The sequence below is a fragment of the Wasmannia auropunctata genome, unplaced genomic scaffold (genome assembly GCF_000956235.1).
Source record: "Wasmannia auropunctata unplaced genomic scaffold, wasmannia.A_1.0 LD335985.1, whole genome shotgun sequence".
NCBI classification, from domain to species: domain Eukaryota; kingdom Metazoa; phylum Arthropoda; class Insecta; order Hymenoptera; family Formicidae; genus Wasmannia; species Wasmannia auropunctata.
In genome coordinates this window covers 1,811,512-1,830,623 of record NW_012026905.1, presented here as the reverse complement: position 1 = coordinate 1,830,623, position 19,112 = coordinate 1,811,512, and the positions used below count along the sequence as shown (strand labels likewise).

Sequence of the window (19,112 nt, the reverse complement as noted above, 5' to 3'; positions counted from 1 at the left end):
TAAAACTATTAGTGATAATATTTAACATCATCGTATTGTGAATGAAAAGTACGTAACACTGTAAACTAAACGCAGCATAAAGAGTATGAAATATTTTTTTCAGATCTTGGTTAGAAGCTGCTAATGAAGAAAAATGGACAAGAGGTCCTTGTTGTTTCAAATTTCAACAATATACACAATACAATAATTTTGTATATATACCATCAGAGTTTATAGATAGTATCAGAGATATAAGAATTAAACCATCAGCAGGTTTTTTTTTTATTCCTGATGAAGTCATACCAACCGGTATAAAAGGTATTTTATATTTTTTCATATTGTCTATGCTACAAATAAGTAGCAGATGAATAAAAATTCCTGTTAACAGTAGCAAGGATGTAAATATTTTTTTCTAATTTATGATAAACTGTTTTTTTTTTTTTATATTTTAATACTATTTGAATACTAGTTCTTTTATTCATTTTTCCATCTAACTGTAACAATATCATAGAACAATGTAAGATTAATAAAATTCTTATTATAATTCTTTTTTTTTTTAAGTAATTGTAGAGGCTTTGCTACCTAAAAATTGTGAAATTATAATATTGGGTACTAACAATATTATAATAGGTGAAAAAATGATACATTATTCATCTGCAAATATGGTATGTGCGTTTTTACCACAAATCCCGAACGTGAGAGTGAAATCATTTAAAATACCAGAAAATTGTATCATACGGAAAACAGCTGAATATCAGGAGATAATTAGCACAATTGTTAATAATGAAACATCCACCTCGAATCACGAGACATGTTTTATGTTATTTTGTAATTTATGGGGTCGTAGCAGAGCAAAACGTTGGGCCTCGACCATACGAGAAAGGTACAATATAAATATTTATATATGCTTATTTAAATATAAATTTAATCTAAGCAATAATACATATCCGAATTTATTATTTATGTCCAACTGTTGTACTTATACAATTGCTAATGTTCGATAACACATATTTATTTCTTTTTTGCATAGACTTAGTAAAGAAAATGAAATAATTTCCGTATGGGGTGGTGTGGTGAAAGACCTTTATGCACAACGTGCACATACTGGCTTGTGCAAAGGACAAAAAAGGAGATTCGAATTTTTTGAAATGCACTACTACTATACACCACGTTGTTTCGCCGTTCTAATTACTGGCTCTGTACAGACATGGTCCACGATTTTGGAAAGGAAATGCAATACAAAAGAGCTAATCGAAGCGAGATTAAAGTTATTTAAGGACAAAGTGAAGTTAAAAAAACATTCCATAGGATTTACCTTCATGAGTCCACAATGTGGAGCTGATATTCACGATAAAATCAATGAAGAATCAATAGCATTCAAAAGATTATTCCCCAAAGTACCCTTGGTAGGCTTAGTCGGTGATGATGAATTTTGTGGCGTGTTCGGAAAAACTACTGCCGTCGATGAGGTGAACGAAGAAAGTGAGTAATACTTTTCTCTCTTTTCCTCTTAGTGAAAATGTAATCTCACGCTAAGTCGATTTTCTTTTCGTTTTAGGAAACGATAAAAAGAAACAAAATTGTGAGAAATCTAAATCTTGGTTTAATGACTCTACTGTATTTTTGATACTTACGTATGGTTAACGTTTTTAAAAAAAATACATATGCTATGTGTTGCAAACATATTTTATCACTCGTACATTACTAGATTTAGATCTCGTGTTCACCAATTTTTTTTGTTATTAACGAAACAATGAAATAATCGTTCGACATTGACAGAACAAAAACATACAGTATAACGAATGTCGTAGCAATAAATCTAAGTACAGAAATTTATATCTTATTCTAGATGTAATATCTATGAATGCGTTTTGTACGAGTCTTAAAATGATGTTATTGATGAATACAAGGAAAAACAAGTTACAATTTATGATATTACATATGTTTGTACTGATATTATACGTTTGTACTATATATATTTTGCATATTTTTATTTTTTCGCGTTTATTACTTTTCTGAAGTGCTTTTAAATAATCCGTATTGAATCGAGCAAGCGATCGTTTACTCAGCGTGATTATTGTTTGAAATAAGCAATTTCGGAAAACGAATGCAAATAATCCATGATACTTTACAACGTTTGTAAAATTATCGTTCGTGGCCGGTTTCAATGTTGATTTCAACGTCGCGCGCGATATGCGAGCACAAGGTCGCACACTACACGAGGTTTACGTACACGGTCCGGTATAAAATGCATCCCTTCTGTATATAATTGTAATCCCCCGCTTGATAGTACTTTCGTGCTCACGATGCAACATGCGAAATAAAACAGGAGAAACTAGGCCAAACGGATACCATCGTCTTATTGTGACACCGCCAGGGTTTAAAAAGGAGTTTCCCTTCTGCGGTGATTTAATTGCTGCGACCGTGGTTCGTAACTTTAATGCGAGGCCTGTACAACTCACGATCGAATTCCTCTTGCTCATAACGATATTAAATATCAGTAAGATGTTACGGAATTCAGTATCAAAACAAATTTTCATTTTTGGTTATACTGCAGTATTCCGTTTACTCGCAACAATGGAAAAGCAATTCGTGCCAAAGGTACGACGGCTATGGAGATGATTAAATACTCATGTCTGACGACAATGGGTAGCCGCAGTGTCTCAGAGTTAAAGGTTCAAGACAAAAGGAGAGGATGATTCGAAAATGGCCTACGTAATCTACACTCGATATTTATCCAATTGCAATGTATTATTTATGCTATCGCGCTACAATATTCTTCCATTATTCATTCGATCTAGCTTTCCATAATATTTTTAAGATCTAATCCGAAAGAAAGAGCGTACGGATGACTTTAAATGACTCCACGAATCTTGCCGGCGTCGGCTATAAGCCCTCGCGAAAAACGAAGTTTATAACGCACAGATGTGAACTGAACGTCATGAGTACCAAGCTTTTGAACATGAAAAAAGATATGGCCGTTGTTCCAATTTGTTTTGCGTGTTAGTTCTCGGTATATTGTGGCGAGGCATGCACTCGCGGATAATTTGCACTCTTTCGAGCAGCCTTCTCAATCATAGCAACTACAACGTCATCTTGTTATAATTGCCATGTGGATTGGAAATCCGTGGCCGCGAGCACTGCATTTTACTTGGGACCGATGCATAACACCGTAAGAGTCGGTACTGACGCCGCCAATTTTATACATTTCTTAGTGAAAAAGACTGAACTGAAAACGGAAGACGTTCACGGTATGTATTGCCTTGTATAACACAATGTAACATTTGTATATATTTACTTTATTTCATAACTGTCTTGTGGAACAAAAATTATTGGAGCTAGAAGCTTCGCCGGAAGTCGTATTAACTTTGCACTTCTCGAACATCATCAAAGTAAAAGCACCAATATCTCTTGTCAGTATACACAGCTTCGCGAGAAACAAGTAAATTCTTTGCCTATATTTTGATAGTCCTCGAAAATCAATTTGAGTGCTTTCCACTATTCGACAGAAAATATAAGAAAGAAAATCTTGAAACAGGAGATCCCGAAGGCAATATGCCTCGAAGCATATATTTAATGTGTACATACGATCAAGCTCTACGCTTCTCCGAGGAAAACTGAAGTTAGTTTTTCCTTAATGAAAATTTGATCCGACGGTTCTTCCGTTTTGGCTTGTAATCTTCGCTATCTCAATTAAATCTTGAATTAAAATCTTTGCGAGAATAAAATGTATTTCCGTAATAAATATTGAGATACATAACTTATATTTAATACAGAAATATTAATATTCTTTTAATCACGACATACCTAATGATAGACTTTGATTATTTCCATTGCTCGCTACTTTCTATTCAGATTTGCGTTTCATTTCAAAATGAAAACGTATAATGCAATTGTATAAATTTCAATTAAATCGTTCCGCTCGGTTGGCACTAAGATCTTGTAATTCTGAAATCGGCATTAATACTTAATACGCGCGTAATTGGCTACGTAATTCCGCGACGGTGTAACGAAGAATGTGAAGCAAATAGATAAAAATAGCCCTACCCCTTATGAATTATGAATGGATGAGCGTGTTACAATCTGATTTATGGTGAATGAAAGATACGGATATTTTTATCGGAGATAGCGACGTGATAAATTTCACGCCCGCGGCCTCGGTAAAATAAAAAGTATGACGCCCGCATCGATCATACACCCACCTTCGCGTACACGTAATGCTACTTAATGCTAGCTCGGTTAATCAAATTGGAAGCGCGAACTTCGAACGTAAATGCAGTTGCGATACGTTGCGTGACGTACATATATCTTTGCGTAGGTTTAAATCGTTTAAACTCCCGTATATATATATACACAGTCGTCGACACAGTAATCAAGAAATCATTTGACGTTTGTGCACGAAGTTTTGTGAAAATAGTACCGCTTTTCCCGCTTAAAATTTCGCCGTATACTCTTCAAGAGTTCTTAAAGATAATAAAATCGTGGTTAAAACGAGTGGCCGAACTAAATTAATGGTAATAAGATTTATTCAGGTTTTCGCTTTTAAGAATGCAATAAGAAGTTGCCTAAATTAAAACTTTGATTAAAAACGAAGGCGAAGTACGATCCAGGACTAAGTTGTATATGTGTATATGCGTGTGCGTGATTACGAAAGTTCACTACAACGCAAATACAATAATTGGCAGTTCGATCGGAGAGGGGGGGGGGAGGGAGGGTTAAGCAAACGTCTGGAACTTCATCGGGCGAATTAAAAATCGATGGTATTTCCGCGATACTCGGGGAAAGTGGAAATTAAATTTGTCGAAGGAAATGCAAACCCGTCGAATAAAAAAGTTTCGAAATTTTCAAGACGAAAATATAGAGTTTGGTAACAGATGCCGTGAGAGAGCAAAAGGAAAGAGGGGAGAGGGAGGGATGAGTGGTTACCCAGTTTCCCTTAAGTGGTCGATATTTATTTTCAATATGTCGGTAATAACAACTTTGAAGTGCCTAAAGGCATGTATCTCCGGGGCTCCTTGCAAACAACAGTTATAAAGTGGTTTAATAAATATAAAATGGAACGTTTATATAGCTCATAAATTCTAAACACTTCCAGTAAATACATTCGATGGAGCACATAAGGTATATCAAATTTTCCTTATTTTCCCTTACAAGCATTTCACACAAGCGTTTTATTAGTAAACGAATTTTAAAAATAATCTTTATTTCGATATTAAAATTTCAGTAGCTTTGCACCGTAAATAATCAAAGCTAAACAAAATTCTGGCGACTCCGATATTTTTAAACAATTTCGCGAATTAACAAAAAAAATTTCCATTTTATTTCTACTTCACAAGTTGTCTGGCGCTGAAAATTAAAATCTCGCGATTCTAAAACTCAAATGCGAATTCGACAAAAAGCGTTCCATTGAAATATCATCGTAAAACAATTTTTCAAACGTATTTTCACTTGAATTCATGACCTGTGGATTAATCCTGATCTATAGGTTCAGCAAATCATCGTTTGCGAATTTTCGCGTAAATACTGGAGAGGCTTGTCATGCCCTGGCAGCTCTATCCCTTGGAGCAACATTATAGTATTATACCGGCAACATAATGCCTTATCATCGCGATTCGGCGTGAACTGAAGATATTGACAACGCACGTCCGTCGTTCGTGCACCTCGCCGCGGCGGCTCGGCGCTAATTACTGGCAGGGCATTGTCAATACTTCGGTCGACAAGTAAATATTGATGGTCTGAGAGACGCTTTACGGCAGCCGCGTCGCTCGAGCCTCTAACTTTGACGAAGCAGTGGATAACTTTTGCGAAACTAGGTCTATCTGGTTGGAGCACATATCCCAGCGCGGCGGGGCTCTCTCTACGTGCATCAGCGCGCGGCGCGACGGTGCATCGTCCCGCGGCGCAGTATATCACACGGGGGAAGAAATCCCCGAAGCTTCGGCCGTCTTACGTCTTTTCCGGCTCCTATCGTACCCCCCAATCGGCCGCCGGAGCTAGAGACACCGCCGCCGATCGAAAGAAGGATCACCGAAGGAAGCGACACGTCGCGAGAGCTCTCCGTCGTTTAGCCGGACGAATACGTTTTCCCTGACGATATCGCATCTGTCACACTCTCGGGATCATCCGTATCGATCTCTAAGAGAACGAAAACTAACGAAAACAGGGGTAAAGCGAAAACAAGCCGCCGCATATTGTGATATAATACCTGGTGAATAATTGAAGCCGTGAGAGAGAAAGAGGATGCACAAACATTTATATCTTTCCAGCAAATATCCTCTTGTCCCTTCTTTGCTCTCTCTCTCTCTCTCTCTCTCTCTCTCTCTCTCTCTCTCTCTCTCTCTGGCTTCCTTATTTATCAATTATTTATATGTATAAGGTATCTTAAAAAATTACAAACAATTTCTCATCTATCGATTATTTGATCAAGAAACATTAAATAATTATAATTTCAAGTTTCGTAGCACAATGAATATTCGCGTATGCAAATTATACGTATATCTCTTTAGGAATATATCTAACTACAGGTGAGTTACGCTGTGCAAATTAATAAGATCTCCCTTATAATTTCTGGACGATAAATATTCGACAAATATTCATATGAATAAATTTATTAAATTATCGCAGCGAAGCGCGAAAGCTTGAATTATTCATGTTTGTTATAAAACATTAAAAATTCTGATGTTGAAATGATAAGAAGCGTTACTAATTTGCGTAATAAATGTTCCGCAAATTATGAGATAGAATTTCGATATTGTTAAGCTATAGTGAAATTTTTATGGTTTAGGACAAGAGGTCAATGACAAATTTAATTTTTTTTCTAAATATTCTAAATAAACAAGTTATGAGTTTAACAAGTTATAAATTTAAGGGCATTTAAAGTCCAGAGTTTTAAAAAGAATTTTACGAAATTATTTGCTTTTTGATATACATATGTAAAACACAATTTCTCCATTATTTGTACGAGATAAATAATACATATAACCGATTATTATAACGCAAGACAAACTTATTGTTATGCAGAGGGTGAACAAGTTACTTTTCTATACTTTAAAAATGAAAAGAAAGTGCATTGTTCGGGAAACTGAACTAAGATAGCACTCTTTCTGACTGGTTCCTTCGTTACGCGCAGCGATAATGGAACATCTTCTGCCGAAAACCTTCGTCTCCATTCGCATTCTCTCTCTCCATTTTCGTGCTTTCCAACTCTCTCCTCTCTCTCTCTAATCCTCTCTTCTTCCTATCCCAGTTCTCTCTCTTACTTGGAAGTGGCGTTGTTGGCGCAACTCGCTTCCAAACAGGAGATGAGCAATTTTCCACTCCTAAACATGACGCCGTGTATATCGGTAGTTCTGAGCAAGCTTGACGTTGTCGTTCAAGAGAGCAAGTAAATCGACACAAAGTCCGATATCGTTCCGCGAAATGCAGCATTAATTCTGAACTGCGTGATGTGCGGTATTCGGCGGGAAACCGTGCGAAACTTTAAACAATTCTGTATGTACGTGTCGAACTAATCGCGTCGACTCTCCGTCGTATTGTACTCGTAGTTACAAGTCATCATTTCCATTATAGTTGTCTTTTTTTTCAAGTGATAAAACAAATATTATTCGAAAATACATATCCAGCAATCCTTGACTCTCTTCTTTGTTTTTACACCGGAAAAATTATCATACCGGATACATGACAACTCTTTTCCGTCGCGGTAATTAAATATTCAGCTGTAACGTACGCCGCCCACGGAAAAGAAGTGTACGGGCTATAATTCAAGCTAGCGAAGTTTCTTGCTATGAAAAACATCGCAAAAATTGAGGAACGTTTGCCAACGTTCCATTTGCCAACGGTGTGATGGGGATCCATTCTTTTATGTGTGCACCTTATTACAGTAGCTACACTTAAAATAAAACGAGTAATGACGAGAAGGGAGGAAAAATGAAAGAAACGTGTTAGAGAGCTCCGAGAGCGCAGATGAAAAGAACGAAAGTGTTATTTTCGCAATAATACAGGTATATAGGAGGAAAAAAAAAGAGCTAGTCTCTGTAAAGGTGCTTTGTAAATAGATCTCCGTGTAGCCAGGAATCATAATTCTTCGTAAACCTCTCCTGTTCCCTCGACATTAAAATTTCCAATAACTTCAAAGCGGAAAAGGGCGGCATTATTATTAAAATAACGTTTTAATGAGAGACAGAACGGGTCTCTCGATAAACGATTGATTAATGGGCGGACTTGAATTTCTTTAACATCCGCACTTGATTGACGATTTAACGATCGTTAATGAATGTCGACGCAATCGGAATTGAATTCGAGAAGAGGGTATTTAACGGACGTTATCTGCTTGGAAGAAGATCGGTGAAATCAGGAGACTTTACTGCTCGCAGCAGTAAAGTCTCTTGATTCCACCGATCGCTTTTATCTGCGCCGGCTCTACATAGATACAGTCCGGTAATCCCAACTGGTTAATGCAACGACATGTACGGATTATAGAGCTTCTCGGATTCTCCCGGATCCTAAGTAATCGACCACACACGTGTAAGAAATTAAAAGGACTGGCTAAGCAATGTGATTGAGAAAAGTGATAATAAAATAATAAATATAATAATAAAGATATCAAATATAAAATAATAATAATCGTGCGATTACAGTGCGACAATTTTCGAACAAACTCACGCAAGAATGTACGATAGAATTGTTTGCTAATCTTCGTTACTACTCAATCTCATTGGGGAAATTATTCCGTTAAACCGAATGATTCTGCGAAATTTCGTGGTTTCGACGCGTTTCAGTTAGGATTTTTCCTGCACGGCGACAGAAACGAGAAATCCTTCGAATCTTGCGAACCGCAACCATGCGTCTCTGTCAGGCACGCTGATGTCGCGCAATAAATCTATATAGTCCCGGATGTGCCTCCTACATGTTCCTTCGATTCTCGTTCTGTTTGTCGTCCGAAACGGAAACACCTTTGACGGGCGACTCGCATTCCGTCCCGGTGCTGTCGCCTCCGGAGTCCACTGTTTTACGTGGGAAACACCGAAATAAAGCGGAAGAGCGAAATCGCCCGGCTGCCGCGGGCGACGCGACCATTGGCGGCCGGGCGGGCGCGTGCCACGGCACGTTAATCGTACTTTGGCGAGAGACTCGTGGGACCGCGGCTCGCGGACAGCGGCTCGATTCGTGCCGCCGCCGCCACCGCCGGTTGAAATATACCACCAGGAGATGTCCTGGGACCGCAAATGTCCTGGGGATTCGCCCCACCCCCCCGATTCGGTCGAGTCACAGCGCGAGAGCCGCCGCTGAGGTCGATCGACAAATAACACGCTGGCAGTGTGTATCCCTGCAAATGGTACAAAGACGAATACGGCGCGGCGGCGGGTTTATGCACGCTGTTGGCTCCCGTCGTCAGGGCTACGTGCTCCGAGAGAATGTAGCCTAAAGGTACTCCAGGACGATCAATACGTTCTATTGTCATTGTACGCTACGGCGAACGCGGGCAAATATTGAGAAATTGTCGAGACGGCGGGTATTAGCAAGACCCGACGTGTGACGACGGGAGAGTTAAAGTATTTTTCATGTCGACGATAAGTGGCGGATAGCTGGCGGATGACGTATATCGATTTATTGATCGACTTAGCGGATTTCCCGAGACGATCTTCGCCGTTTCTCTTCCTCTCTCGAGCGCGAAAAACCCGCGGAGATGCAGCGCGAGATTCCGGAAATTCACAATGAATTTTATTCCCAACCATTTCTGTTGAGCTTTCGTGTAAACTCGCGAGAGATTTCCCGCGATTCTCGAACGGGGAGATATGTATAACAGGCGCGCGGGCGCGAGATCGCGACAGCCGAGTTCCGAATCTTGGAAAATCATCGGGCAATCCTGTTCTCGAGGCCGGATACTCTTGCCTCTCGTCGACGTCAAGATCGGGCGCTAAGTTTGACAAGTTTTGTTCCGCGATTTCATCCACCGGCCCGAGATCCGCGTCACGTACATAGTTCGACTCTCGCGCGCGCGCGCGCGCGACTCACGTCGGGAATGTTAGCGGTTGACGACTTTGGACGGTAAAGTTTAAATCCTTTCGCCAAAGGCATTTTCTCTTTCAATATTTTCTCTTCCCCGGGATACTTCTCCGCGGGACGTTACACGGCGGCTTCACAGCGAGCCAGTCAAACTTCCATTTTCTTCGGAGAAGCGCGCGGCAGAAATAATCCGACATTCAGTTCGCGAAATTGAGTATTCAACGTCTCCGCCGTCACATCCCGTTTTAAGATCCCCCTTTATTATTAGCGCGATCTAATAGACGTGCGGCAGTGTCTATTTTTATATTTCGACACGTGCAGACAGCTCGATAGTGGAAGGGTTAATTTAAATACAGGACACATTACTGTTACGTCAATTGTCCCGATTGATTATTCTACACTTTGCGCAATGACCTTTATTTGTTATCCTTTTAACCGATATAAACGCGCGGAGATATATTTTATCTATGTTTTTTACCGCGGTAGTTTTTTTTATTTTCCCGTATAATTTTATATGTATATGCAGATAGACTATAAAAAGTTAATTGCAACTTGAGACTAATAAATAAGATTCTCCTTTTTTTTTAACGTTTTCTCGTAACGGCTTAACGTAAGCAAAAATAATACCAGCTTTACTGCCACTTCGGGTTTGTATCATATTCTAAATGACCAAAGCAACAAAATAATTAATTACCGTAACACGCTCATGCGATTTATATATAGTACACTTTTCTCGGTATTTATATATACTTCATTATACAGATTCTTCGCGTGCGCACGCGTTATCCCTTCAAAAACCAGGAAGAGGAAGCTCATCTCGTCGCGCGATCGATATGTAAAACTCTTTACTTTAATCACTTTAAGGTCGGGAAAATGTCATGTCAAGAGGAAAGACCTTTCACTTTTATCTCGTGCCCACGATATATGTGTACACCACCACCACCACCACCACCACCACCACCCCACCACACTCGAACTCGGCTCGCTATACAACTTGCCGTTTAACCTTTAATCGAATACTGTGGAAATTAAGCGGTACTTAACACTCCACTGGCTAGGAAAATAAGTCGCAATAACAAGGTTAACTCATCGTTTTATTCGCAAGGGCGGACTACGCGGCTCGCGGTGCTGCTTGAGGCCGCGCGAGAGAGAACTCAATAAACAAGATCCATTTCTTCCACTTTCGGTTCCGGCGCGCGCGCCCGTTAATGACACCTTAATCATCGCGCAAAATAGAGAATAATTGTGAGCGAGGGAATTAATAGCATAATAGGGAATAAAAGTGATACGGACAAGACAAGAAAGCTCCGACAGCGATTCTACAAAATTTGTACCGCGGGAGAAATTATTTCAATATTCCGAGTGACGCGATGTACCTACCTATGTAATTTGATTATTCGTATTCATACGTTCCTCTGTTCTTCTCGCGGCATTATTTGCAATGTTAAAATGATAAAAAATAGTTTTCAATACATTCTATCCCGCTGATGTTAGACGAGAGGAGTGGAGTCCTCTCGTTGTTTGCGCGTTTCAAAAACAAAAAAAAAAGTGCTCATCGTACGGTAAAATTGTAAAGTATAATAGACGTACGTACATACAAGCCAGACGCAGGCTCGGCCAACCGAGATAACGCGAGTTTTTGAAAGATAAAAAGCATCGCGGCCATCGCGGGGCTGGAATTATAGTACCATACAGCAAATAAGATCTCTCTCTCTCTCTCTCCTGTGTAATCTCCAAAGCGAATTTATGCACGCGCATAAATATTAATGCAATATTTAGCGTTACGCGCGAGCGTAGGCAATGTCATTGTTGCCGGGTCCTTTGTAAAGTTGAGCGTAGAATCGGTCGGGGAACAAAAGGGGAAGTCTAGAATGTCTGATTCGCACCGAAATAATTTAATAGCTCCGGCACGTTTATACGCCGAGAAAATACATGTTTTTCTGCAATAAACAGCGAAGGATACCTTTGCCCGAGTTACCATTACCAAGTTAGCCGAGCTGGCAAAATGAATTTTTATATAGATCGGGGGATTTGTCTGCGAGACTTTATAAATTTGGTATCGGCGCAATCAATCCGCATTATCGGGATAATCTTTCGCGGTCGACAGTTTCACAATGCGGCGATTTGAATTGGCGATTTCGGCGGATTGACGGAGTGTTCTGAGAGACGGATTTTTGTCCCCGCGACGCGACGTGTACATATAAATTCACGGAAGCTCTGACGTCAGCATGGCAAATGCCGGTATGACAAAAAGCAATAATGCGATTTTCTTCGCGGCGTAAATTGAAAAATACGTTTTCGAGCAACGCGAAAATACATTATGAATAAATAGAATTAATTTCTAGCTGATGTGCACGGGATTGTTGTATTCAATACATAAACGACGAATTTATATAAATATAAATTAAAACATATTGTTTTCGGGAAGGGACACAAATCGTATCGGACTCTCAATTAGATAAATATCCATTGTTCGCAATGAATTTCTCTTGTAAACAAAATGTCTCTACGTTTTATTTTATTGCGTAATAGTTTCCATAATTGGCAGCAGCGCAAATAGGACGTGTTCAAAAGACGCGAAAGTCGTACAATTAGCAGACCGTTTAACGTTAAATGATTTAGCCATTTTAGCCGAAGAATAAAATATCAAAAGTGCAAAGAGCTAATGGGATTATTTATTTTCCAATTAATCACGTAGTCTTCGTTCTTGGCGAAAGTTTCGTCTGAAATCCAATTTGCGACGTAGAAGGCGGAAGACAAATGCTTGGAATTAACTTTTAGTCTAGGGAGAGCACGTCGACTTGAAATTGTTCGATAAATAAAATGTTACAACCAATTCGCTATTATTTATTTGTTCTGACGCGCCACTTGTACGAAAAAACGCGAATTACGCGCAGAGACGTGAAAAACTTTGAGAGAAACGTGAAGTCACGTCGTAATTTGTTGCTTCAACTTGTCGTAAAACGCCACTGTCGTTATCCTAAGAAATAGAACTTTAATACACACGGTTTCGGAAAATTCTACGGGGGTGGGGGAGGGGGGACATAATGTGCATCTAGCAAAAAACACCCGGCGCACCTCGCCGCGTATGCAATTTATCGGTATACGCTCTATATGTGTGTATATGAAGCAATCTGGTGAGAAGGTTGGAATATTAATGAGAGAGCGAAATTGTTTCGCAAGCACCGGAACGCGTTTCGTTTCGGCGGAAGTGCGCGAAAATGGAACTGCATCTGCAAATCTGAATCTAATTCGACAAATAACAAATTCTTTTTTTTCACGATCGCCCGAAAAAAATCATTCGCGGTAAAATTCGCTCCCGTTCGCCGCATCGAGAATGACGATGTACGTACACGAGGTGATTTGCTTCGGGATTAAAATCGTTTAAAAGAGAAATATCGTCTCCGATTGGCGAGTATTGTCAATTATATAACTCTGTGCCAAGAGTGTGAGGGACTGTATTGAAGAGACGAGATTATATTGAAAATCGATGTATTGAAGGAACACGAGAGCACGATATTTTCTACGGAACGATATTTACTACGAGAATATTTTGATATCCCGCGATTAAAATAACTGACATTTTTCTTAAGGGTCATGCTACCTTTGAGATTTTACACTGATACCTGAAGTTTGGGATTTTTTTGTGAGTAAATGAATAACTTCATTTAAAATCTGCTTAGAGGACATTATTGTACATATATAAGAAACTAAAAAAATTTTTTTACTTTATTATATATGTACAACATTGTTCTTAAAATAATTTTTTAATAAAGCTATCTGTTTACCCAGAAAAAAATCCCAAACTTAGGTATCATTTTAGGGCCTCAAAAGTGGCATGACCCTTTAACTAGTCGTCTAACGCTCAACGGAGGGATAAGATATTCAGCGATTTTACGACGCTACTAGTATTCGAACGATTTGCGTACGATTGTTGAAAGTACAGTAGCGAAAGTACACAGAGCGATCTGTGTGTGATGTAGAGGCTTGACTTACCTATGTCCATCAAATGGACCTCACCAAGATGTCGCGCGGCGTAGAGGTGAAGTAATCCGAAAGCGAGCTGCATCCCGGTGGTGAGCAACAGGGCGAGGAAACCGGCGGCGCAGACCAGCCAGCCCCATCCACCCTCCGGATAGAAATGCGCCCGCATACCGGCGACGTCTATCCCTGATAGAAAAGATTATCCTCTTTATAATTCAGAGATAAATCGCGGAATCGCGTCCGGATACCGGCGATAATGGAATATCTCGCGGCACGGATTTAGCATCTTGCACTCCCGATAGGAGATTTCTGACTCGTATGAATGGAAAACTTTCAGCAAAGTAACTTAATTTCGTAACTGGTACTTGTAATATAGATCTTGAGTCGAAAAAAGTTATATTTACATCATTTTAATATTAAGTATATTTTAATGTCTACCGTTATTCACTAATATGCTTACGTTTTATTTATTTAATTATATTTAAGAATTGCATTATTCAAATAATTTATTGAAACAAAATTAAGTTATAATATCAAACAATATTAAGTATATAAAAAGGTGCAGACAAGAAAAAAAGAAAGAATAAGGAATAATAAAAAGGAATATATAAAAAGGTGCAGACAAGAAAAAAAGAAAGAATAAGGAATAATATTGCAGATGATATAATCGTACTCGTTCGTTCTATTATACGCATTGAAACTATACATATATATTTAAATATATGTATAGTTTTGCTAAAGAGAAGAACGGAGGAGAAGTGCAATACCTGGACGACGAAATGCAGGTACGCAACGATGCAGATTGCGTAGATCGCCCAGGACCCAATTCGTATTGCCACCCATAGTTTCATCGGTGTCCACGTAACGCAGACGAGTGTCTGAAAGAAATCGTGAATTAATCGTGAAACACGATCGTATATCCTCGTGTATCGTTCAAGTATCTTCGCGTTTTCCGCCTGGGATTAAACAAGACCGTGGAAGTGAGAGCGTTCTTGAATGAGGACTATAGCCGAGGAGAACCGTTTGGTCCATTAACGTTCGATAACGATACCGTTGTTGCGTCATCGGCAAATTGGTTCGCGTTGAATTGAAGCACTTAATTTCTGAAATAATACACTACGCGAAGGCATCGGATGTCCTTCCACACAATGCGGGGCGGCTGTTCGGTGACCGCGACGACGACACCTGCGGCTGGCAACAGCGGCGTATGCATGAGAGGGTGCGAGATGGCGGCAAGAAACCATGTGAAAGAAACGACGTGAGAGAAGATAGGTAGGTGGGTAGGTAGGTAGGTAGGCAGGTAGGTAGGTAGGTAGGTAGGTAGGAAGGAAGGAAGGAAGGAAATGGAGAGGCGAGGGTCAGGTAAATGCACCTTTGAAAGGGATGACGAGGCGATAGGTTGAAAAAGGTAACGTGAAGGCACGAAGTCAAAGGGCGGGTCACGGGGGAAGGAGGGTTGATGATCGTGAAATAAGAGCGACCCTGTTACGCCTCGTAAAAAATCATGATTTCCAAATCAGGCTCTGATCGCGGAAAAAGGTATCTAACTGAATTATGGGTAACGCGCATAGGTGTGTATTGCACATGCGGCCGCATATCGAACACAAACTTTTCCATTAGCGGCGTTAAATGTTAAACGCCGTTGGGTTTTGCATAGCCACGCGCGTATCGCACTAACAGCGAAAATCGAATTCGAGCGTACTGTCGTTATTTAAATTTGCAAGTCCAGTGCAGCCGTTTTCATCGAGTATTCTTGATTAATTGATTATTTGTTTGGCTAGTTTAGACTCAAATATGAAAGATTGATAATATTTTCCTCAATTGCCTTCCCATTTGTTCTCTTCCACAAATGTTAATGCTCGCTTTTTTTTTCTTTGAATTTTTTTCCTCCATAACTAGGAAAACATATAGTGTCTGTGAAGGTAGCACATTTTGTTAATTTTTAAAAAACAATGTTAGTTCCAGTAGCACTTTCGATAGTTCTACCGTTCCTGATAAACATTCAAAAATGTTCTGCATTTTTAATAATACCAAAAAAATAAAAATTACCAAATAACGTGCTAATTTCACGTTCTAGCACGGCACATCTCCCACTAAAGTACTATATAACATTTTTTAATATTTATCAGAAATGGGAGAACTATGGAAAGTGCTACTGAAACTAGCATTGGTTTTTAAAAATTAAAAATTAAAAACAAAATGTGCCAACTGCACAGACACGGGAACATATCTCTCTATAACGTTTTGTAATTATTCGCACGTGTATTACTTAATTTTACGCCCCGTTTTATACACGCGATTAAAACTTCGGGCTTTGCAAATGTCTCGGCTTCGTAATTTCTAATTTATTCGCGGGCGTTCCTCGGTATTATATAACAGTTTGACGTCAGTTGTAAATTATCGTGCCACCGTGTCAGTACGAGTAAAACTGCGTTCACCAATGCAATTCAATTCTGGGACAACATGTCCGTAAGTGGATAAGTTTCTACCGCGAGCTCCGTGCGCGCTTATTAGCGTTCAGCGTGTAAAACCATTTGGAGAAGATTATTTGTATGGCGCTACCATTATCATCGTCGTCATTGCCGTTGTCATTGCCGATAACGAGGGAACGTTGCCTCGCGCATTCGCCTTTAGGTGAATAGGTAAATTAGTAGTGAGAATGAAATATTCTTCATTACCCTGGTAGGATAGTGAAAATAAGGTATGAAAGGAGCGCGCAGCGAAGAACGCGCGCGTTTTAACGCGGCGAGACGGGAGCGAGAAAAAAAAAGAGAAACGGGACGACAGTAGGTATTTTGCCGAAAATGACACGAGACGTAGGAACATTGCCGAGGACGGCACCGAGGGCAAAATTGTTGCGAGAGGCGAGTTACGAGGGTGCCCTCTTGATGCCGGAAAAGGAGCGGCACGTTCGCAAGAAATGCGAATTTCTTGCGAACGTGCCGCATCCTTAGTGAAATCACGGTCGCATTTTCGTTGAACGATCTAAACGAAATATCTGAAATGTCGCTTCGAGGAGCATGGAGAATGTGCAATGATTGCAGCGAAGTAAATACGCAAGAGGCTCTCCGATGATGTAAAGAGAGGAGACTCCCGTACGTTTCAAATCTGCCTCGAATGTAAGTAAATGTAACTTCGACTTTGTGAATATTTTTCCATTTCCGATTAAACTTCGTGAAATCTCCGCGAAATCTTCGCCTCGCTGTCGAAGCCACGTATAAGCGATAAAGGGAAAACGATTAATAAAATTTACGCCCCCATCACGTCGTTTGTGCTGCTCGTAAATTCCAAAGAAGCTCAAGCATTATATCGTGTCTCGATACGTTCTGCATTCTTTGTAATTCAGGTTAATCAATCGACAAAGGAGAACACCGAATTCTTCTCCCTTTCATGTTTATTACGACAGATGTGGAATTATTGATTCTCTCTCTCGTATAAAGGAAGTAAGGTAAAAAATTTCAATTCTCTGATTGCTACTCGGATTCACTTTGTCAGTCACCTTTGTCAGTCGAGATTGAAAACCGGCGGTTGACCTACATTTTCTGATAGACACTGTTTTCGATGATACATCAAGCACAAAATTTCGAGATACCTCTTCGGCGGAGTTAAGTGGAATTGATTCTTATTTTCTCCTCGTCGTAAGCTCTTCATTTTGCCCTACTTCTTTTGTCTTCTCTGTCGTCGTATAAAAATAAGAGAGATAAAATATATTCGAGGAACAACGAAGATTAAAAAAAAAATCTTAAAATCAATGTTTTTCACATATTACACATCCAATGTGCACACATATATGTAGGTACGTAAAGAATAAAACTCGCAAAAAGTTGTACAACAATCTTGATGCTTTCTAAACAAGTTACTTCGTGGCAAAAATATTTTCTAAAAATCACCGTAGAAAAATACGAGACAGATAATTCGTTCAATTATCTTTACTATCGACTAACCGGTATGCAGTATATGAATTTCTGCAAGAGATATTAGATATACGGCGCACGAATCGGCGATATTATTATAAACTCCAGTTTGAAGGTGTCACGTAACTTTGGATTAACTCAAATTAATTCAGTCCATTTAATTAAAGTAAATTTAATTTAAACATTTATTAAAGTAAATTCAATTAAACATTTGAATATTAGCACAACTTTAATATTACTCTTCTGTACAAACGGAACGATCCCGGTATGGAATCGAATTAAAATTTAGCGATGACGATAATATTTAACGTTAAGATTACGTATAGTAACGACGTACTTCTATCCCGCACAATGGTACATCCGGGAGTATACGATCGACGTTATCTGTAATATATATTTGTACTGAAAAGGGTAAACTCACCGCCGTGATACGAACTTCCACGGTGCGGCGTGTACGTGCCATTTTGACCCTCTACACAATGAGTCGGCGTATAGTACTGCATGGGATGTTGCATGTAATTATTGGGGGTGCTTGGGACATGTACCGGATGACAATGTATGCATCTTCGCGGTGTCTCGGGCGGAGCCTGCAAGCAAGATGAATTTTCAACGCGTTTTAGGAGAGACCGGGGAGAGGGGGGGGGAGGCACAATGTAGAGGAGTGTAGACAATCGCCCATGTTTATTATTATTATTACTACGAAATCTCGCACCGCGCTGACGTTACTAAGAAATATTGCGCAAGATTATTTGTCAAGAGGTTAATAATAATCCACCAATATGATACATAAAAATTCTATCGTGCAAATGCGCTTAAGCTAGATTTATAGCGCATATTTCAAAGAAAGAGTATATTAAGCTAAAAAATGATTTATTATCTTCGTATACGCGGGAAACAAATTTCATCTTCGGAATGAAAAATGCCGAGCTATCAAGACGTGCTGTTAAACTTAATATTGAAAACCCCGAAATATCGTTCGCGTAAATCTTGCTTAAAGTTAAATGAGTTTGTAGCAAACGTTTCTCTAAATGTTAGTTAAGGCTCTACATCTTTTTCCGATTCTCTGCCGCCATCCTAGAAAAGGATTATTGAAATAAAAAAAATCATTCGACTAATTTTAATCTGTGAAAGCCGATAAACCGAGCGTAATAGATCTAGAGTTTGCAAAAGTTCTCGTAATCCGGGATCGATCGCGAGGTAATCGCGGGCAATAACGGATGGCGGCGGGGG

The 19,112-nt window shown here is 39.5% G+C and overlaps 2 protein-coding genes across 2 annotated transcripts in view; one reads left to right on the top strand and one right to left on the bottom strand.

The window, feature by feature from the left end:
- The window catches only part of LOC105454507, a 2,411-nt gene extending 440 nt beyond the window's left edge, over nucleotides 1-1,971 (top strand). The window contains exons 2-5 of the mRNA XM_011697169.1: nucleotides 104-297; nucleotides 541-862; nucleotides 1,010-1,461; nucleotides 1,538-1,971. Of these exons, the coding sequence (XP_011695471.1) occupies nucleotides 104-297; nucleotides 541-862; nucleotides 1,010-1,461; nucleotides 1,538-1,623 (1,054 nt within the window). The 3' untranslated portion in view covers nucleotides 1,624-1,971. The remainder of the gene's footprint in view (nucleotides 1-103; nucleotides 298-540; nucleotides 863-1,009; nucleotides 1,462-1,537) is intronic.
- Nucleotides 1-19,112, bottom strand: part of LOC105454508 (monocarboxylate transporter 4-like) — a 41,143-nt gene that overhangs the window by 21,810 nt on the left and 221 nt on the right. Inside the window, exons 2-4 of the mRNA XM_011697170.1 lie at nucleotides 18,304-18,469; nucleotides 14,736-14,846; nucleotides 13,981-14,154 (exon numbers count right to left, since the gene is read on the bottom strand). Coding sequence (XP_011695472.1) covers nucleotides 13,981-14,154; nucleotides 14,736-14,846; nucleotides 18,304-18,469 — 451 coding nt within the window. The remainder of the gene's footprint in view (nucleotides 1-13,980; nucleotides 14,155-14,735; nucleotides 14,847-18,303; nucleotides 18,470-19,112) is intronic.